Source organism: Meyerozyma guilliermondii, genomic scaffold, assembly GCF_000149425.1.
Source record: "Meyerozyma guilliermondii ATCC 6260 scaffold_3 genomic scaffold, whole genome shotgun sequence".
Lineage (NCBI taxonomy): Eukaryota > Fungi > Ascomycota > Pichiomycetes > Serinales > Debaryomycetaceae > Meyerozyma > Meyerozyma guilliermondii.
The window spans coordinates 562,282-582,731 of NW_001809798.1; the positions used below are offsets into that span (position 1 = coordinate 562,282).

A 20,450-nucleotide genomic window follows, 5' to 3' on the forward strand; every position below is an offset into this window, starting at 1 on the left:
GAATTCCTTGAAATCGGCAAATTTGGTGAAAAATGTATTGTACTCGCTCACAGAGTTGAAAAACTGAGGTGAAACCAAGTGTGCTCCGGTCTTGTCGCTTAAAACCTTCTTCTTTTTCTTTCGCTTGACTTCTGGTCTCCTTCCTTTCTTAGTTCTGAGGCTAGCTGCGACGTGAAACTTCGATGAGGAATGGAGCACACGTGTGAATGGATGTATTTTTACCACCGTGACTAATTCTATACTCGCCTAATTAATGTGCAGCCTCTCTTGAGTCATGGATGGCTCTGCTCGATTTGCAAAAGACGTGTGTCCCCAGATGTCGCGGCGATGCCGCAAGGCTGGTGGCCCAAGCGCGACATCCTATGTCATTATCTTGTGACAGTGAGTGTGGGTTTACTGTCGTTACTCCACCACACAGAACCAGGTTTCTATGACAGAAATAGGGTTGAAAACGGCAGATAGCTTGATAAGCTCCCGCGAAGACCACTCAGAGATCATAGAGGCTCTTTTATCTGACCATGGAAGTCCCATATCCAAAGCGAGTCCTTCCCCATATGTTGCAATATCCAACTTTGCTCGGAAGTTACCTCTCTTAAATAGAGTTGTACCCGGCGAAAGTGAACACGCTGGCCTAATAAGCGCACTCCTCGAGAAGCAACGCACATGTATCACCTATAAAAGCTGGAGAGAGGTATCACTTCAGCTCGATGAATTACTTGGTAATAACGCATGGAAAGAGAACCCAAAATCGAGTTTATATGACTATGACTTGATTTATAGCAGTCTCATGGAGATGCGGGAAGCCAGATTGGCCAAAGATTACAAGCTTTTGTTGTACTTGATTCGTACCAAGTGGACAAGAAATATAGGCAATATGGGTGACATAGGCTTGTACCGCCATGCGTACGTCGGTACCAAAAAGCTCATTGAGGAATATACTCAAGAGTGCGAGGAGGCGTTGGAATACTTGATCAATGGAAGTCAGGTCGATTTGGACGACCGTTATCTATTGGGAATGCTCATCCAGACCCGAAAGAACATTGGACGAACTGCACTCGTTCTTTCTGGTGGAAGCACCTTTGGGATCTTCCACATTGGTGTTCTTATTACCTTGATTGAGGAGAACTTACTTCCCCGGATTATAAGTGGTTCATCCTCCGGATCTATCATGGCAAGTATTATGTGCTCACACACAAATGAAGAGACAGTGGAACTCCTCAAGAACATCAGTGAAAGAGAGTTTCGTATTTTTGAAATTAACTCGACTTTGGACCGAGAGGAACCGACCAAGAAGGGAAATTTGAAGAACACCTTAGAATGCTTGAGTCATTTCATCAAGTACGGTACATTTTTTGATATATGTGGACTCAAGAAGACCATGATTGATTTTGTGGGCGACCTAACGTTCAGAGAGGCTTACAATCGAACGGGAAAGATCTTGAATATCACGGTCTCGCCAACATCCATTCATGAACAGACAAGACTTCTCAACTATACCACTGCACCTAATTGCTTGATTTGGTCTGCAGTTTGTGCGTCTTGCTCGCTTCCTGGTGTTTTCCCATCCACTACAATTTATGAAAAGATTCCTAAAACCAATCAAATTCAAGAATGGAACAACGACACTTCCATGAAATTTGTTGATGGCTCTATGGAGAACGATCTTCCCATTGCCAGGTTATCAGAAATGTTTAACGTCGATCATATAATCGCATGCCAAGTGAATCCTCACGTGGTCCCGATGCTTAAGATTTCGGTGACCAGTATTGGTGGAGATTACGATAACGAACTCAGCTACAAAGTGAAAAATTTGTGTAACAATGTCTACAATTTTGTTACGTCTGAAGTTGTTCATTATTTGCGGGTGCTTAATGAACTCAATATTTATAAGAACTTGTCAAGCAAGCTCATTTCAATTCTAATCCAAAACTATTCAGGTGACATCACCATTCTTCCTGACTATAAGGTGATTGATTTTTTGAAAATTTTTGAAAATCCAACGACGGATTTTTTACTCGATTTCGTTATTCGAGGCGCTAGATCGTCTTGGCCCAAGGTCACGGTCATAAAAAACCATTGTGGTGTGGAATTTGCTCTCGATAAAGCCATCAGTTTGCTTCGTGGTCGTTTAATTACGACTGCAAGCGAAAATGGAAACACTTTGGTTGTGCCGAATGGCATTAATAAAATGATGCACAATGACTTCTCAGCCTTGGTTAGCACCCCTGTACCACAAAACTACCAACCACGTCTGCTGTCCAATCCAGTCACACCTGATCGTTCGGTGCCGATGAGGAAAGCGCCTGCGATTCGCCGGCACAACTCAACTTCCAATACCGTTGCAACAACGCCGGCCAGCAAGCATTTACCAAGAAAACACAACTCCATTAGTATCCATTCTCCAGCCAGCAACGGTGTTTCGAGAGGAAAGTCTACTACCGCTTTATCTTCTTTACCATATAGTGTTGCCTCACCATATTCACGAGTTCCCAAATCTGCCGATAGCAGCTCGTGGAGAACGGAACAAGATCGGATTCACACAAAGCTTCGGGACCACATGGAAAAGAAGGGAGTACGTCGGGCTCGAAGCTCCGGTAATATTCAAAGCTCTCCAGGAACCCGTGGTGGAGATGAGCATCAAGGCAGAATACTTGCACCTGACAGGGCATTTGGAAATCCATACATTGAGTACGCCTTGAAATCTTCAAGCTATAAAAGTAAAGAGCCTGAACTTGAAGCAACCGAGAAGGCTAGTGTCAACTTGCCTCGTATCTCCCACTCCAATTCTCTCAAGAACTCATACGTGGGCTTGAACAGACTCAAAGAGACAAACATATCAAAGTCAGGTAATAATTCGAGCTACAATTTGGAGGAGTTTGCAAAGCTTCAGTTCCAAGTTCAGAAACCCAACGAAGAGTCAACTCGAAATGTCTCTTTTAGAAAAGTGACCGCTCTGGATCGAAGTACACCTAATAAAACAGACGATGATTCCGATAATTACAGGGTTGAAGATTTTGTCCCCGACTCTGACGATTCTGACGATACTCTTCATAAAAAAATCGAGGAGGATGTGTTTGAGGATAATGACGAAGAGTAGTTAATCGTACAAAAGTTGACGTGAATATATTATTAATACTTTTAATAGTTGAAAGGAGCAATCAAAAGCGGGATTGACATTCCAAATATCGTCCACAAGAAGTTTGTACTAGTTTCATTGGAGTTGTTGGTTTCTTGGCCAATTTGAGGCAAGTCGTTATTCAGACCATGAGCCTTTGCAGAAAACTGCGATACAACATAGAGAAACAGCCCTCCGCTAAAGATCACAAGACCACTGACAATATAATCTTGCTTGCCCTTCACCGCCAGTAACAAGACATAGGTTAACAATGAAGTGAAAGGAGTCATCAACGAGAAATAAAACAAGTGGGTTTTTGCAATGTTTACGGGAACATTTTCCTTCAACAAAAGGGTAGGGAGACTAAAAGCGGTGGGAACTTTATGGACAATGATCATGAAAAAGAAGATCAATTGAAGTGACTTTGAATCTTCGCTGAACGCAGAGCCCAATGCAATTCCATCAACGGCCGCATGAATAAGCAAACCCAAAGATAAAGTGGACTTGAAGATAGAAAGCAACAGCTTAGCCACGGTTGAAGTGTCTGAATCATCGAATTGGTCATTGTTCAATGGAGGACGGTTGCAAAGCTTGAAAATTGTCTCCAAATTATCAACAAGAAACATGAAGAAAAAACCCGAAAAAAGAAGCAAACCAATCATAAACAGCAACGACTGGTCGTAGTAGTTGACGTGAGCAGCATCATAAAGAATCTCAACTCCTTCAGGGATCGCTATCACCAAACAGGTACTGATAAGAATTCCCACACTAAATCTGGAAATTTTATTCAAATAGGAATGGTCGGGATTCATGCGAAAGGGAAGCGATCCCACGCCGTAAGAAGCGGCTCCCATGAACGCAGTTAATACTGCAAGTTCTATTCCTCGTGCAATCATATTTGGTCTGTTGTGATGAATGTATTTTGGAAGAGTAAATACATTACATAATCGAGTGTGGGGTCAGGAACCGAAAGTGTGAACGAAGTGGTTAGCGAAGTGAGATACCAAATGAATGGTAGGAAGTAGCGGAGCTGTGGATTTTTTGGTTCTTATTTTGTTGGATGAAAGTCTTGGGTTGTTTGAGTTAGTTTTCTCAGTGGTGAATTTTGCAGCTATTCCAATTCTAGTAAAATCTTTAGGATTTGTCATAAAATCTTTATAGTGGAGCTTCCCATTGTTAAGTGTGTGATTTCTAATTTCCCATATAAATCAACAAAAGGTTACCTTGCCGATTCTGTAATTTGCAGCATTTTAAAACGTTAAGAAAACTCAGTCGCGCGCGATAAACTCAAATCACTCTTTCGCGTACAAGGTTATGATCTACAAATTATGTATGATGAAGAAAGTGTTAACGATAGCATTAGGCTAGCAACTCTTTACTTCAAGAACGAGGAGTACAGTAAATCCATAAAGTTGTACAACAAGGTTATCCATGAAATAAAAAACCTAACAAAAAATGATGTTAGATCTATACGAAAGAATATTTACAAATTATCTGAGGTCCCCCCGGTAGGACCATTGGTACATCCGAAGCTAGGGGCTGTTCTTGATCAATGTGCCGCTGCATATGAAAAAATGAACAATTTGCAGCGTGCTTTACATCAAGGTGAACAACTGATGGAATATGAGCCTCTCAGTTGCAAGGGTTATTTGCGAGTGTCCAAGATATTGATAATGATGAATAAGGACTTGGATGCTTATAAGGTGACCCAAAGAGGGCTCTACTATTTGGATCGTGCTCAGAAACTTTATCGTGTTGACATACCTGAAAAACACTATTCAAGTCTCCAGGCTCGTTGCAAACATCTCAAACAGCAGTTGAAGACTAAGCAACAGAATACGGTGATGACTCTGCGGTCCAATAGCCCGGAATCAGAATCTTCAAATTCCTCGAGATCGATACTTCCAGCGAAACGTTCTTCAAGTGATATAATAATCAGACAAATTCGCCCTACGAAGAGCACCAAAAAGACACTTGACCCACTTGACCTTCTCACAGATGATATCCTCGAACTTGTATTTCTTCAACTTCCTTTGAAATCCATCTTTGCATGCCATCAAGTGTCCAAAAAATGGTACGAATTCCTCACAAAGATACCTAGGCTATACAACAAGAGGGTCTGTATGCGAGAGAAAATAACAAGCCAAGAGTTTTCGAGCGGCATTAAATTTTTGAGCCGTGTAATGAACCGTTCAAGCACACGTCAAATAGAGCTGTTCCGCCTAAGGTCGGTGCTCAACCTGGTCAACTTCAGCAAAATTATGGACCAGCTTTTCATATCTATGGCACGAACTTCGATCGCGATAACCATCCGAGAATTGGATATTATGAACCAAAACCTTTCCTTCCACATGTTGATGAACCAAGTGTGCAAGTTTGCTTCTAGCGACACTAGCCTACTTGCGGTTAAAGCACTTCGCATTGGGTTCAATTCTTACGTTCCTGATGCCAATCTCTTGCTTTCTGCGTTCCCGGGTCTTGAAAGTTTGGAGATGGTCATACTAGAAAATACCTTGGGAAAGGATTGTTCAGAGATTTTTGCCGATCACTTTAGCCTGCGAGAGATGAGTGCACGCAATGGACTTCACCATCTCTCTCTCATCAACCACCCGAAATTGCGTCTGCAAGTTACAAACCTTCCCATCCATATTAACGACCTTCCATCCTTAGAGTCTCTTAAGGTTGCCTCCTTCAATTTTACGAACGATATTGAGCTCCGTCAGTTCCTTCAAAACAGCGAGAACTTGCGTGTTCTATACCTTGAAAACAACACTGCCTTATCCATTACTTCACTCTTGAGATATATTCAATTTGACGGTGCCCAGTTCAAATTGCGTTCCTTGGCCGTGAGAGAGGCAACTGCACAAATACGATCGTGGGATGTCAACCCTGCTGATTTGCCACAGCTCCACGATCTCGTGAACCTAGACCTTTATTCCACATCGCTAAGCACAAGGTCGTTCATTAGGCTACTTCAAGTTGCAAACCACAATGGAAATTTGCAAAGCTTAGCAATAAGAAATTCCACAAACATCCAGTTTATGAATGATACCTTGGTACGAAACAACTCGCCTCGATTGACGCTAGGAAATATTATGGAAATGTGTCCTGATATTGAACACCTATACTTGAATGAAGTTGGCGTCGATAATACTACACTTCGCAACTTTGCCCGAGAGCTAGCCACGAAAAGATCAAAATTTCATCTAAAATCGATAGATTTGAGCTTTTGCGAGCGGTTGGATGGTACAGGGATACTTTCCCTACTAGAATCGGTGCGTTCGTCGAACAACAGCGGTACTGAATTAGGCTGCAAATTACAAGCTATGACGCTCCATGGTCTTCCCATATACACGGAAACACTCCAGCTCCTACGCAACCATCCAGCAGTTGATCTCATAACTCACGACCCTACAAGGCTCAAGTGGAGAGAGTACGGCAGAAACACTTTGGTGTTTGAGTGAGGATCACTTGACTCAACTCGGTATATGTGGTGTTTGGGTGCACCATCCATCTCGCGATGAGCGAAAAGTCGAGCACGAGCTAGGCAGAGAAATGGTGGTCACGAGGAGTAGATTAGACACCCAACTGGCAGCCAAGCCCAAGAAGATCAAGTTCAATGACGACGATACTATTAATGAATCCGAATACAACACCGCTGAAGAAAATGAGACTGTTAACGACGAACCCAATGGCTCAGAAAGTTCAGCATCTGAATCTGATTCCGATGAAGCTCCTGAAGAAGAGTCGACATCTACAGCAAAGAGCGCATTAATAGACGAGCAAAGGCGGCAAAAGGCTCTACGGCGCCAGGTTATGAAAGAACAGAAGCATTTGCGCCGTTTGCAGGATCAACATAACAAACAGCAGCAAGAGCTTAAGAGAAGCCGAAGTCAAACAGAAAAGCAAATTGAGCTCCCCGAGTTTCTTCCTGATGATATTATGACGGACATACAGACTCTGGGTGTTAATGATGAGTACACAGAGAAGAAGAACACATACAAAAAGTTCGATGATGAAAAAGATATACGAGCGCTGAAAATTGAAAAGCTCAAAGCATTGAAAAAATCCAGAAGTGCAGCCATTCAAAAAGGGCCCGTTCGAGTCCAGGTGCATACGACGATCAACAAGAAACAAGTTCCCATGGCAGAGCGAAAAATCGTGGGTTCGAGGGATAAGTGGCTTCATCGCAAGTCGTTGAACAGGAAATAATTATATTGCATTAGAGAATAGATACTCTGTAAACACGCTGTATTCATAAGCAGGCCCAATTTTGAAGTTACTCAACTCCAAGTCGTTCATTTCGTGATTTTTTCAATTTTGTTGGTCCATTGGAGGACGCTTGATGATCTCGAACATTGCTTGATTCGGATTCTGCTTCAGTTTTGGAATTGGTTTGGGTAGACGACAAACTATCGTCATATTCCAAGACGTCCTCGGGGGTGAGTTTTATGGTTGTAATGGGCCTACGGAGCATCAAAGTGGATAGAATAACTCTGGTCAGATTTGTCTCATTTTTAAGTTTGCGCGAACATACACGATCGGCCGCCACTTTTGCCAGAAAATACGACTTCGTGGCCAAGCTGGTTAAGGCGTGCGACTGTTAATCGCAAGATCGAGAGTTCAATCCTCTCCGAGGTCGAGCATTCTTTTTTTTTCATATTCGTAAGTCATTATTCTATATGGACATATGTATACATGGAGGGGGCTAGTTATTTGTGTTTGAGATCTTTGACTCGTATTTTCAAGCAGTAGGGACACATCATATGGTTGCATCGATGACAATTGAACCGACTGGGGACGGAAATATACACTTGTTGCGAGTCGAGTTGAATCAGGTAATTGGAGCTGGTTACATCGTTGGTCAGGCTTTGTCGCGATACTTGGGGTGGATGTGACGACTGCGATCCATCAGTTTCTTCGCCTTCTTCGGATGTAGAATCTCCGTCGAGAAATCCGCGAATGTGCGAAGCGGCATATGAGTATGCACCGGTGACCGGATTATCATACACAAACTGGCTGTAGTAGCGCAAAGCCTGAAGTGGGTTGGATTCGTCGTGATGCTCACGATTTTCATTGGTGGACTGCGAGTCTGGTTTGGTGGATAGATCTTCCAGATTATTATGACGTTCTTCACCAGTGTAAGTTATCGATCCATAACTTTGGCCACATTGACAACAATACCACTGGCAGATCTTTTGATCATCGATTTTGCGGTTGCCCACATCTTCCAGCAGTGAACTTCGAGGCGAAGTGAGCGAGGTTTGTGATGAGTTTTGTGATGAATGCCCTGTGTTGGAAAGACGGGGAAGGTGCAGAAGCAGACCCATCATGGTGTGGTATTATGGAAAAATGAAGAGTGCTGAAAAAAAATCTTTTATACTCTTGAGTGGGGAAGGTATAAGATTTATGAAAGTATTATTTTGTTATGGTGAATCTGCCGTATCCAACATCAAGATCGTAGATGGAGGAAAGTGCAAGAATAAAGAAAATTAAATGGATAAGGCGATAATTTAAGAAGAGCGCGATGTATAGGTTAGTCGCCTTAAAGCAACCGAGCCATCGCAAATGCGTGGAGGGCACGCCCAAGTGGAACAGTGCAATTAAGGTTATATTTGATGGCTAATACGGCCGGGCGTCATCTGCATGCAAAGAATTTCGACGCATCTAGACTTTGCCCGCCGCTTCTCGTGCATGCAGGGCACACCTGTATTTTCAGGACAAATCTGCAGTTGGATCGCACTCAGGCGATGCATGTCGTTTATTTTGTATCGTATTGGGCGGAAGAATTGCGGGCGCAAATCAAGTAAGCGTAGCACAAGAGCGCAAGCGCAACAGTGCCGGCAGCTCATAACTTGCAGCGCTCTTGTGCCCTGGCGCTCGCTCTTGCGCACTCTACACCTTCCAAACGTATTCTTAAACTACTAATCTGCGGTATCCGCCACAAGCTCTACATTCCTCTTGGTGGCTGGCCATTTGTCTCTGTGCCTCGAGAGGATCAGCGGTTTCTTCTGGCTCTTTCCAAGACAAGTACTCGTTAGAATAGTTGGGAACGTAGTCTGAAGGCAAGATCTCCAATCTCTTTCCATAGGCAGTTACCTTTCTCCAATCTCTGTGGACATTGTACAAGCTTTCAGAAAAGTAAGCGTAGCATCTCTGGAATTTTTTGTGGTTAACTTCGTTGGCCAATTGTGGCTTGAAGTCACAGAATTGGGCCCAAGATTCTTGAGGATTAGCCAACATATCATCAGTGGCTCTCTTCACTGCCTTCAAGAACTTCTTGACTTTGTCAGGATTGGCTTGCAAAAACTCGTCGTTGCAAATGTACAAAATGGTGCAAAAGCAGCAACATCCCAATTCGGCAAGTTGATCAATTCGCAACATTTGTGCATCTTCAATTGGACGACCCTGTTTCTTCAAGTAGTCTTCCAATTCAACTTGCTGGATGCACTCAATTCCAATACCAGCATCGATCTTTCCCTCAATGATATACTTGGCAACGTTCATTCCACATCTAACAGCAGTGTAGTCATCGGGAGTCATACCATAATGCTTGGTTAATTCATCCACCTGAATTTTTCCAAATTCTCCCACATAACCAATTCTCTTTCCTTTCAATGAATGAAAGTCTCCAGTGATCCCAGAGGCTTTCAAGTACAAGATACCCGTGAATGGTTCGTCCAACAACGATGCCACAGAAGTTACGGGAAATCCTCTGGCTTTTGCAGCCAAAGTATGAACCATGGCTTTCAATCCCATATCAACCTTTCCACTCCCAATCAACTCAGTCACATCCGAAGGGTTTGAGGGCTCAAGAATGGACAATCTGATGCCCTCTTGTTGGTAATAACCCTTGATTTGAGCCAAATAAATTGGCAAATGGTAGGGAGCGGCCTCCCAGTTTAACAAAAAAGAGATGATATCAGTAGACATTCTTCAATAAGGATTCTTCAATAAGGACTCTTAAATAAGGTTCTTGATAAGTAGAAGATTCTTAGATAGAAAACAGGGATTCAGGGATATTTATACCCAACAATTGCTCTCCGTTTGCGTCTGGTACCCATTAGCGCATAACGAATATTGCCTTATAGGAACACCTTCGGCCAAACATTCGGCCAGCATTCACGGAGAATGCGCTAAGAAGTCTTAATCGCGAGTAGTTTCTGAGATCGGAATCGTAATTCGTTGTTTATTGGATCCAGTGGTCTGTGATGGTAACAATTTGCACCCATTATGCGACTCTGTCAATAGTCAAAAATGTTGAAAAACACTCAAGTAGACTATTGAGGTGTATACAGACTATAGGTGAATCAAATATTTTTGAATGATTCTCAGCTCAACATTCTTGAGATTGTTTCTTGAAATCATGTATGAATGATGTTCATTAATCAATTGTCACCAAGTTGACGTTCTGCACACAACATCGGCGCAATGAACTACCCCTGCAGAAATAACCACCGGGCGTATGCAGTTCAAAGCTCGAGCGCATCCATGCAAACAAGCGCCTACAAAACTGCTGCATGAGGCTTTAAGATCTACACTTTCCTGCAAGGGTGCGAGCGCAAGGATCCTTGCTGCTGAATACGTTTAAGAGTCTTGGCACGTACTGCACACAAATACACCACTACCTGGCTCAGCATGGTGTCAGCGTGATGCCAACATGTCCTCGGAATGCAAGACGACGCAAGACGAGGCACGTATGCCGGTCAACTGCCGGCCAACAACCTGCCAACTACGCACTCCGCCGCTGCATGGCCCGATCTCCGCTGTGGTCGCGCGCCATACACTTCTATCTCCACCTTACACCGGCACCAATTGCCTGCTCGTATTTCAGGCCGCATTCCTGATTATACAGGTGCCAGTTCGGTTCTCCACGTAATATCATGCGAGAGTGGTTGCATCGGCGTCCGCTTATGTAATCGCGCATGGAGTTTAAATCTAACAATAGAAGCCGAAATTCGTTTTCAAAGTGTGCGTTTCCTAATGCGGCAAAGGTCTGGCCGGAAACTCAGCTAGAACCGTCGGTAGCGTACATATTTTATTAAGCGAGTCTAGATAGGCTGGCCGTTGCGATCGGTTACTTTGGCAAAGTATTTGCATTCTATTACTCCTTGGTCGTTTCCGGGTGACAAGATCACGCCGTTGGAGCTCTGAAAAAACTTGATGCCGTCACGTAAGCACTGCACTCCATCAATGTAAATTAGAGTATCACTTGTAGAGCGAAACCCCGACACCAGGTTGTGGTCGCTAGTGCAGTGAATGTGATTCCGGCCCATTTTACTCAAGCCGCCGCTTTTTCGTATTTGTTCAAGCGCCCTCTTTCTGGTTCCATGAATAATCTGCTTAGGTAAACTGGCTTCATCTAGCGGCCGCAAATTGCCCTCGGTGACGGTATGTATCAGGTGGCCCTGCGTTGCGCATATGTACAATTCGCCATTGCGGTCTTCCAATGCAAATCTCTTCTTTTCGTTTGTTTCCACCACCCGCAATATATCTTGCAATGTTGTTTTTTTACTTTTGAGATTTTGGTGTGCGAGTAAATCTGCTACTTTTATAAACCCTCTGTCGTCGATTTCCAAATTGCTCTTTTGTGCTCCGTGACGAAGAAAGTACGAGAGTGCTTTGGAGATGGTTACGTCTCTGCTCATGCCAAAAAATCAAAGTACAAAGTTTGTTGAAGTTACAAGTAGATAAAGCGCGATGATGGTCGTACACGATCAAAAGATGACTCGATGGCTCGAATGGCTTGAATGACTCATACTAAACCAAGACGAGACCAGACCAGACTCAGACCAGAAACCCGGATTTAAGACTCGGACTCAGACTCAGACTCAGACTCAGAGACATTTTGACTCTCTGAGCTAATCACAAATCTCTAACTATTTCATTCTACTTCTCTTCCGGGACTCTACTTCATACTCTTAAAAAATTCTAGTTGACTGATTCTTCAACTCTTCCTATTTACAGTTAGCTACGCTTCTACCGGCACTTGGCTTTGGCGCCCGCCAACGACCCCATATTTGCCTTGTGGTTTTGCTTGATCGTCTCGTTGTCGCCCAATTCTGTTTGATCGTGGAACTTGAGAAAGTACTTTCCGTCTCCCTGCTTTTCTCCCTGGACGATATTCAGCACGAGAAACTTGCTTATTTCGTTCATCTTGACAATTTCTTCTTCGGCGTTGTCGCTGTTTCTGCTGGCTTCAAATCCGTCTCTAATTTGTTTTCGTGCCGCCAACAAGACGTCGTTGTCTTGCTGGAACGATATCCTGGTGGCCCTTAAAGCTGCCCTGTAAGCCAGAAGAGCTCTTGATGACATGAAGCTATGGATGAAAATTGGAAATTTCGCACGATTTGAATGATTGCAAAAAAATGAAAATACGAAATTAAATCAAATCAGAGAATGAAATAAAATTGAAAAGTGCAGAATGAAAGTACAGAATGAGATTACAGAATACAGATTCGGATGCATTATCGTTACAACACCAACTTTTCTACAGAATAGCTCGGCACCTTTTGCGAGAGTTTCAATGCTTCGTCTTTCACCTTCTTGGAAGAAAGGTCGTTCATTGCAAGGATCGAGTCCAATTGCTGCTGCTGGAACCCATTGGACTCAATTATGTCGTTGGCTTTGGCTGTCTTCTTGGTCTTTTTAGACTTTTTGCTTGGTTGAGCCAGTAAAAGCGCCTGGCCCACCAAGGTGAGATTATAACTGTTTGTGGTTAAAGATGTGATTCTTCTGGCAATTATGGACTCAAGCGAGTCTACGGTGGAAGCTGGCCAGTTGAGAAGACCTCCCACGTCGATTATAGCTTGCACCAAGATCCATTTTTTATTCGAGTCCCATTCTAAGAGCCTGTTCAATACTGTATCAAGACCTTGACTGGAGTTCATTTCTTGCAATACCCGTTTGAAAGAACTGGTGATCTCCAAAATGGATTTTTCCGCAACAAGTCTCGAAGCAGATTCGGCAAATACCCCAGTATCCGAGTCAAGTAATTGACGACAGAGGTGGTCGATGGGTAAATTTGGACAAGTAATTAACGCTTGTTTGAGGAGGTCCTCGTTACCCAATTTAGCCAATTCTTCCGTCAATCCATGGGTGTATTTTATGGGAAATAGTGGATGTGTAAGGAGATAAACCACAGTATGCTCGGGAAGAAATTCTGGGTCGAGAACAAATTGGTCTCCGCCCACAATGATCGAGATAATTTGCTCCACAAAAGAAGGATCCAACAGACGGTCTGTGTCTATGTCAAATGCAGAATAAGGGTATGTTTTGTGTTTTTTGGTTTTGTTCAAAGCCTTGGTAATGGACTCCCACAGCTCGTTTTTCATGAACGGAACAGCCACTCTTTCCCATTTTTCAACCAGTTTTTGACTCCGCAACTCTCTGAGTTTATCGAGCACGGCACCAAACTCATTGGCTCCAATTTTAGAGCTCTCAGTCAAATCTTCATCAAGAATAAAAGGTATTCCCTGAGAGACGACAGCCTCATTTCTATGCATGCTCTTTCCCAAGCACTCTGCCACCGTTCCTCGACCAACGTTAGCATTCATCATATGTATTTTCGTGGTATTTTTGTCCGAGTTGAAATGCAAGAACAGAATAAATGTTCTTTGTCCTTGAGTGGGAACCACCAGACCCAAGTATATGTCCCCCTTCATGTTGAAACTGTCCAAAAGACACTCAAAGCTGAAGCTGATCAAGCTGATGGTGCCTTTCACCCCGAGTATTAACCGGTTTTGAGCTGGTACCTGGAGAGAAATGGCTTCGAGAGGAGTCTTCTGTTGAATTAAAGGTGCCACAGAAATGGTTTTGACGATGGAAAAGCTTGGTATGTCGAGCAAGCTGATCTCTTTTGTGGAAATATTGAGACAGAACAACTGTCCGCAATTATAAGCAAAGATACAATCTTTCTGTCCCGGCACCAAAACTTGGTGCACTTCAAGTAGACGAGTTTCAGTAAGCGAGATCATTCGGTATGCCCATTCCTTCCCGTGACACTCCACCGTGATCAAAAGCTCGTGTTCATTGCCAAGCTCTTTTTCTGCCACGAAACAATTGAAAATGACTTTGGACCCTTTCGCTCCGGAAAGTTCACTCACTTCTTGAAGTTTTCCCTCAACACTTTTCCGGTACAATTTCGTAGCACCATTATGCATGCAGACGAAGATGATATTCCCATGGCCATGGCCAGCAAACTTGACTCCAACAATCTTTCCATTAACATTAATTTCAGACACATTTGATGTCTCGCCTTTTCTATCAATTAAAACAAGTTTATGCTTTCTTCCGTCAGTTAATCCCACCACAAAGCGCTTCTCTTCATCGCCAACTGTGTGCACATCCATACACTCCACAATAGTCGATGGAGGCAAAGGATAAGACCACACGAGTTTGGGAGTGGGTTTGAGTGCAAACGTCAGAATGAGAGAACGAGACACGCCAACATCTATTTGAGACGCCTTGAACGAGGTAGGGGTAGCGAACACAGCTTTCTTTGAGAGACTCAAGTCAGCTAGTCTCAGAAGAGCGTGCACGGGGTAGGAGTCTTCAAAGAATGCACCCATGGTAATGAGATCATCGCATCTTGAATTTTTCATATAAAAGGCTGACTCAGCGCTGACTCAGCGCGAAAATGGGTGCAAATCAGACAAACCAGTCAATTCAAGATCAAACTCAATTCGATCAAAGTCAATTCGAATAGTTAAAAATTTTTAATTTCCTACATTTTCCAATAAATATGTTTATGCATAACTAGTGTACAATCTATAAGCAAATGCGAGTCTAGACAGCCTGCAAGTACTGCTCGCTGGCATAGTGGTAGTCACCGACAACCACCTTGAATTCATCGGTTTCTGGGTTATACGAGTCAATCTTAAAGCTCGACAAGTCGTCAACGACAATGTCAGCACCGGCGTTTCTGACCTTTTCTGGGTCATAAGTGGAGCAGATTCCGACAATCATGGCACCGGCACCCTTACCGGCGGTGATACCTGCGGGAGCATCTTCGAAAACAACGACTTTTTTCGTTTCATCTTTGTAGCCCAAGGTGTCTCTGGCGGCTTGGTAGCCTTGAGGGTGAGGCTTTCCCTTGGTAACCTTTTCGGCGGTGATGAAACAGTCTGGTTTTTGAATGGTCAACAATTTCAACCATTTGGTGGCCAAAGGCAAGGTTCCAGACGTCACAATGGCCCATCTTTGTTCCTTGTTGGTGGTGGCGTTTCTGGAAAAGTGGTCGAACGATTTGACCAACTCAACAGCTCCTGGAATTGGCTTGGCAAACTGACCAAAAGAGTCAGGAATTTGTCCTTCCCACTCAGTCACCTGCTCCACAATAGCATCTTCTGGAGACCATTTGGCAATCACATCAAAGGTTCTGCAACCATGGGAAGTTCTGATGATTTCCTCAGGGTTAACATGAGGTCTAGTCTTTCCAAAATCCTTCCAGAATTCAGAGATGGCACCAGTAGAATTGACCAAAGTACCATCGCAATCGAACAAGGCGGCGTTAACGTAAAAGACAGCTGGTTGTTTTTGAATTGTCATAATGAATGTGGATTGAATTTAATAAAAATTTTTACGGGAATTTACTGGTGTTTATATACCACGGAAACCAGTCGTAACCGGAAAAAGAAAAGTAGTCAATCTAGGTTAAATGCGGTTACCGTTATCAAGCATTACCTAAGCGTACTTCCTAAAGCATGAGATCTATCTGTCGGGTTTGTTTCTTTTTGGGCTGTGTACAGGACCAATCAGTCAATTTTTTTTCCGGTGCACATTTTATGCCCCACCTGACGACATCACCGGATGCAAAAGTGGGGGAAAAATTGGTATTGGAAGATAGCTATTGAACGGGAGAAAAGGAAACAAGGTGACAACCAAATAACATATGATGGTTATGGATGGCTAAAGTCGATATAAGGGTGAAAACCCGATTATCTGCGGTGTTTGATTAATCGACGTCAAAATGACGTAGTTGCCCAATAGGTATGCACCGCACGTGCATCGGGAGACCCAGACTGCATAAATCCAGGTACGGTTACGTCATGATATTGTGATGGTATACAGGATTCTACGGCCGGCCGGCTGCAAATAGCGGCACCGACCGCGTAGCGGCGGCAGCCAGAATCAGCGGGAGGCAGCAGCAGCCACAACAGAGTACAACAGTATACTACAGTACTACAGTATGCAACAGTATGCATCCATCTAGTACCGTGGACGCAAGCCGCTCCGCAACCTGCTGCGCAGCTTGCAATGGTGGCGCCCACCATTCCGGCCATTTGGCCATCACGTCATCGAATGCACCTGCTCTAATTCGTTTCTCCATACACTACTGTTTGTTTGGAGTTAGCACATTATGATGGATTGCGCGTGTGCCGATTGACATGTGCCCACAAGTTCTGGGTGGCTCGCAACCCACACGGCGGAAGTTGCAATGGCGACAATAGTGGAGACAATATGATCATAACCAGGAAATGGGGATTAGAGGGAAGAATGGAATTTCATTAAAAGAGATTCGTAGTAAACAGCAGCATGATCAGAAGAAGAAAATAGCAGTGAAAGACGAACTAAGAGTATTCACTTGAATCAGATTTAAACTTGCCTAAGATTATAAAGAAAATAAGTTTCTGTCAAGTATGACTGAAATGGCAAAAAATGAAGGTTTACTGGATTATTGAGAAATAAGCTTTTGAGTGTTAATTTATCTTTCGCGCTCAAAAATGTGGTAGTTTCAACCTACAATTTGAATTGATTAAGCACGATAATTCTCACATACGAGCCAGATTTATAAGCAAGAAAATGGCACAACTCAACTCAGTCGTCCAAAACAACAACCAGTCCTCATCAACAACAACCAGTCATCTACAATATCAATCACTTGCTACACCTTGCACTTATTAATGTATTGTATGGTTCATGTGGAAGTATTTAAATGTATCCAATTCTGTTGGCAACATCCAAAGCATCGTGGTCAGCAGTCAATCTGATGTATGCCTTCTTGGTTCCGTTAGGTCTCACCAAGGTGTGAACGTATTGAACATCAACTTCGTACAATTCCTTTACAGCACTCTTAATTTGGTTCTTGTTGGCCTTGATGTCAACTTGGAAAACCAAGATGTTTCCGTCCTCAACCTTCTTCATGGCAGTCTCAGAGGCAATTGGAGAAACAATCACCTTGTAGGCATCCATTCTGTTGTAGTGGGGAACAGCCTTTCTAGCATACTTGGGAGTTCTGGCCAACTTCAAGGTCTTTGGTCTGTGGAAACTGGTGTCAGTTCTCACCTTGACAACCTTGTTGGCGTTGGTACCTTTCAAGGCGGACTTCTTAGCGTTGGAAGCTTTAACGGTAGCTGAGTTAGTATTGATGAAAATTTCAAAGTCATCACAAATCACGTATGGAAATTCATAAACACTGGGGAGCAATCAGATGTAATGTAGACTGTTTTATTTAGTGATTCATGACGTCGAAACGACAAACTTACATTTTGGTGCCATTTTCCTATGTCCTTGAACCGGTGGTTATAGAATTTTTTTTCACCAAAGATTGAGAATTTTTCTGAGATTACCTGCAGTACACCAACACAAACATACACGTGACCAGGGCTAGAGCCCTAGACACATCCCACCAATAGAGCACTACCGCATTCACTTCAGTATTAGTGTGTCTGTTGCTAGTTATCATGTAGTTATGGCTATTTACAGTGTCTCAGAGACGACGCAATTTCTTAGGACGTGAGCCTCCAAATCTCAATTTGGTATTGTCACTGATACGGACAATATTGGGTCGGATCCGAGACCCTTCTTTACCTTGTAAAGCAGCCAAAAATGCTTCTCGGCCCCTTCCAAAGTCCTTTAAGACCAACTCGACCTTATCGTTAGGGCCCAAGAGTCCCTTTTCTTCGATTTGTTTGAACATTCTCGAACTTACCTGGTACGCAGCTTCGTATTCAGCTCTTTGTGCCTTTCTAAAACCCAATTGACCGGCAGAAACATGGAGTTTTACGTGATGTGGCAATTGCATGTAGTATAATACCTTTTCGTTGTAAGTTAAATGGTCATTTTTTTCCATGAAATCGAGATCTTCAACCACGGCCACCATGGAAAGTAGCGTATTATGACGGTGGAACGAGCCGTAGAGTTTCCACAACACCACCTGTTCATTCTTGCGGCCCTTGAGTGACTGCGACTTCAACCTGGGATCGATAATATTGGATATAGTTTCGTCGGGTGTTGTGGGAGAGGTGGTGAATGCAATGGGGTCAGCCGAACGAGCTGGGGAGGTCATGAACGAGCGTGAAAAGCGACTTGCGGACAATACAGGCCCACCGGAATGTATAGGGCCCGCTATCAGTCTCCGGAATAGCGTGGATACAGAGAACCACGAGACACTCATGCTAGGTTTATATTGAGCGAGGTTCAATTTTTTCAAATCGACCTGGGGCTGTATGCACTACCGCGAGCTGCGACTGACGGAGGTGAACAACGCAAATAACGACGAAATGATGACAAAAAAATGACAAAAAAATGACAAAAAAATGCCAGAAAAAAGCCATTGGCATACTGCCCAATACAATTACTTACAGAAATCATACAAAACCACCTAGAATTACCCAATTGACCCCAAATATGAAAAGGTTAACCCAAAAATTGGGCGGCTGTCATCAGTAGAAACCAAACACAATACAACTTTCATATACAAGTTAAACATTCCTCATCCCCCAAGAGCAAATCGAACGCGTGCAACTTTGTATTATGTCCTGCCCTCCGCCTTGGCCATTTCTTGTCCTGCAGCAGCCACGACCAACCAGCGCGCATGCCCTGCATAACACTATACACGTAATTGCGGACAAGTTTATCTACACCGTCTACTCCCTTTCCTTCCCATAACCTCGTGTGAGGTTTCTACTACTACAAAACCGTTTCAAGTACATCCTTAGACCCTGGAGAACCGATACCATATCTGTTCTACTTTGATTTTGATTTTGTTTGCTTGGTTACAAACTCCCCCAAATAGCCCTACGTGACCGTGTTCCGAACTCGGTAGAATATTTATATTCCAGCGTCCAAACGTTGATCTGGCGTCTACTACCCACCGAGGCGCCACCCCATCAATTTTCTGGAGATTACCATAGGCTTTTTTAGCGCTGTTCTTTCCGGTGAACATCAACAAACATGTCCCCCACAATCAACGAATACACCCTAGACAAGGTGGTGGAGAACACTACCAACAATTCCAGTCGTATGACCGTCAAGGAATACAAGCGCATAGGCGAAGGAGCATTTGGAACCGTCGTCGAGGCCAAATTGAGACATACCGACGGACCCGAGGAAAACTGGCTTGGGCCGTTTGCCATCAAAAGAGTGCCGGCGCAAACCGAATACAAGAGCCGAGAATTGGAATTGTTGCGAGTGGTCAACCATCCGAATATCGTCAGCTTGCGATTCTTTTTCGAAAAACTCAGTCAAGAAGACAACAAGGTGTACCAGAACCTCGTGATGGAATGCTTGCCTTCCAACCTTCAAAGCGAGATCAAGTATTATAGACAGTCTAAGTACACCATCCCCTACCCACACATGAAGGCATACACGTTCCAGTTGACCCGGGCCATGCTCTACTTGCATGGATTTGGAATCTCGCATCGTGACATCAAACCTTCGAATATTCTCGTGGATCCATCAACGGTTACTTTAAAGATCTGTGATTTTGGCAGTGCCAAGAAGCTCGAGCCCAAGCAACCCAGTGTCAGCTATATCTGCTCGCGATATTACCGAGCACCTGAACTCATTGTTGGGTGCACCGTTTATACCACCAAAATCGACATATGGGGCTTGGGATGTGTGGTGGCGGAGATGTTTCTCGGCAAGCCTATTTTCCAGGGCCAATCGCCCGAGCTTCAATTGAAGGAGATATCGAAGCTTTTAGGTCCTCCTCCCAACAGTTTCTTCTTCAAGAGCAATCCTCAGTACCGGGGCAGCATGTACCAAACCAAGCTCTTTTCGTGCACGGTGCCGGAGAGGTTCCAGCAAATCTTCAGCAACTCACCGCCAGACGCCATTGACCTCTTGTTAAAAATATTGGTGTATGACCCCGACATGAGGGCTAGCCCGCGGAAAGTGTTAGTGCACCCATTTTTCCATGAATTGAAGAAGGATCATTTCCAGGTATACCCCCGGGGTTCGTCGCAACCCATAACGTTGAATATGTTCAACTTTAGCAACTATGAGTTGGAGCTATTGGGTGATTGTAAGGAGGAGTTGCTATCGAGGTAAACATCATTAATACGCATTCCCATCTATTTCTAGAATTTGGCACCAGCTTACGCGATACATA

The 20,450-nt window shown here is 43.7% G+C and overlaps 13 protein-coding genes and 1 non-coding gene across 14 annotated transcripts; 5 read left to right on the forward strand and 9 right to left on the reverse strand. All coding sequences in view use genetic code 12, as the record gives it.

Moving 5' to 3' along the window:
- Positions 1 to 430: 430 nt before the first annotated feature.
- Positions 431 to 3,097, forward strand: PGUG_02614 (uncharacterized protein; the record flags this gene model as incomplete). Its single annotated transcript, XM_001484835.1, has 1 exon — positions 431 to 3,097. One exon carries the CDS (start codon positions 431 to 433, stop codon positions 3,095 to 3,097), a length of 2,667 nt encoding a protein of 888 aa, XP_001484885.2.
- Positions 3,098 to 3,138: 41 nt separating this feature from the next.
- On the reverse strand, positions 3,139 to 4,011 carry PGUG_02615 (Mn(2+) transporter; the record flags this gene model as incomplete). Its single annotated transcript, XM_001484836.1, has 1 exon — positions 3,139 to 4,011. The coding sequence occupies one exon, from the start codon at positions 4,009 to 4,011 to the stop codon at positions 3,139 to 3,141; it is 873 nt and encodes a 290-aa protein (XP_001484886.2).
- Positions 4,012 to 4,443: 432 nt separating this feature from the next.
- PGUG_02616 (DNA-binding SCF ubiquitin ligase subunit) lies at positions 4,444 to 6,579 on the forward strand (the record flags this gene model as incomplete). The annotated part of the gene is made up of 1 exon (XM_001484837.1): positions 4,444 to 6,579. The coding sequence occupies one exon, from the start codon at positions 4,444 to 4,446 to the stop codon at positions 6,577 to 6,579; it is 2,136 nt and encodes a 711-aa protein (XP_001484887.2).
- Positions 6,580 to 6,670: 91 nt separating this feature from the next.
- On the forward strand, positions 6,671 to 7,327 carry BUD21 (Bud21p; the record flags this gene model as incomplete). The annotated part of the gene is made up of 1 exon (XM_001484838.1): positions 6,671 to 7,327. The coding sequence occupies one exon, from the start codon at positions 6,671 to 6,673 to the stop codon at positions 7,325 to 7,327; it is 657 nt and encodes a 218-aa protein (XP_001484888.2).
- Positions 7,328 to 7,683: 356 nt separating this feature from the next.
- On the forward strand, positions 7,684 to 7,757 carry PGUG_05922. Its single transcript has one exon. It is a non-coding gene; the product is annotated as a tRNA-Asn (tRNA).
- A 70-nt stretch (positions 7,758 to 7,827) lies between these two features.
- Positions 7,828 to 8,448, reverse strand: PGUG_02618 (uncharacterized protein; the record flags this gene model as incomplete). The annotated part of the gene is made up of 1 exon (XM_001484839.1): positions 7,828 to 8,448. One exon carries the CDS (start codon positions 8,446 to 8,448, stop codon positions 7,828 to 7,830), a length of 621 nt encoding a protein of 206 aa, XP_001484889.2.
- Positions 8,449 to 9,031: 583 nt separating this feature from the next.
- Positions 9,032 to 10,048, reverse strand: THI13 (4-amino-5-hydroxymethyl-2-methylpyrimidine phosphate synthase; the record flags this gene model as incomplete). The annotated part of the gene is made up of 1 exon (XM_001484840.1): positions 9,032 to 10,048. One exon carries the CDS (start codon positions 10,046 to 10,048, stop codon positions 9,032 to 9,034), a length of 1,017 nt encoding a protein of 338 aa, XP_001484890.1.
- Positions 10,049 to 11,166: 1,118 nt separating this feature from the next.
- On the reverse strand, positions 11,167 to 11,763 carry TPT1 (tRNA 2'-phosphotransferase; the record flags this gene model as incomplete). The annotated part of the gene is made up of 1 exon (XM_001484841.1): positions 11,167 to 11,763. The coding sequence occupies one exon, from the start codon at positions 11,761 to 11,763 to the stop codon at positions 11,167 to 11,169; it is 597 nt and encodes a 198-aa protein (XP_001484891.2).
- Positions 11,764 to 12,094: 331 nt separating this feature from the next.
- Positions 12,095 to 12,430, reverse strand: PGUG_02621 (uncharacterized protein; the record flags this gene model as incomplete). The annotated part of the gene is made up of 1 exon (XM_001484842.1): positions 12,095 to 12,430. One exon carries the CDS (start codon positions 12,428 to 12,430, stop codon positions 12,095 to 12,097), a length of 336 nt encoding a protein of 111 aa, XP_001484892.2.
- A 158-nt stretch (positions 12,431 to 12,588) lies between these two features.
- UTP8 (Utp8p) lies at positions 12,589 to 14,718 on the reverse strand (the record flags this gene model as incomplete). Its single annotated transcript, XM_001484843.1, has 1 exon — positions 12,589 to 14,718. The coding sequence occupies one exon, from the start codon at positions 14,716 to 14,718 to the stop codon at positions 12,589 to 12,591; it is 2,130 nt and encodes a 709-aa protein (XP_001484893.2).
- Positions 14,719 to 14,902: 184 nt separating this feature from the next.
- On the reverse strand, positions 14,903 to 15,664 carry RHR2 (glycerol-1-phosphatase; the record flags this gene model as incomplete). Its single annotated transcript, XM_001484844.1, has 1 exon — positions 14,903 to 15,664. The coding sequence occupies one exon, from the start codon at positions 15,662 to 15,664 to the stop codon at positions 14,903 to 14,905; it is 762 nt and encodes a 253-aa protein (XP_001484894.1).
- Positions 15,665 to 17,047: 1,383 nt separating this feature from the next.
- Positions 17,048 to 17,308, reverse strand: RPL25 (60S ribosomal protein uL23; the record flags this gene model as incomplete). Its single annotated transcript, XM_001484845.1, has 1 exon — positions 17,048 to 17,308. The coding sequence occupies one exon, from the start codon at positions 17,306 to 17,308 to the stop codon at positions 17,048 to 17,050; it is 261 nt and encodes an 86-aa protein (XP_001484895.1).
- A 517-nt stretch (positions 17,309 to 17,825) lies between these two features.
- On the reverse strand, positions 17,826 to 18,512 carry PGUG_02625 (mitochondrial 37S ribosomal protein uS11m; the record flags this gene model as incomplete). The annotated part of the gene is made up of 1 exon (XM_001484846.1): positions 17,826 to 18,512. The coding sequence occupies one exon, from the start codon at positions 18,510 to 18,512 to the stop codon at positions 17,826 to 17,828; it is 687 nt and encodes a 228-aa protein (XP_001484896.2).
- A 779-nt stretch (positions 18,513 to 19,291) lies between these two features.
- PGUG_02626 (serine/threonine/tyrosine protein kinase) lies at positions 19,292 to 20,389 on the forward strand (the record flags this gene model as incomplete). Its single annotated transcript, XM_001484847.1, has 1 exon — positions 19,292 to 20,389. The coding sequence occupies one exon, from the start codon at positions 19,292 to 19,294 to the stop codon at positions 20,387 to 20,389; it is 1,098 nt and encodes a 365-aa protein (XP_001484897.1).
- Positions 20,390 to 20,450: the final 61 nt, after the last annotated feature.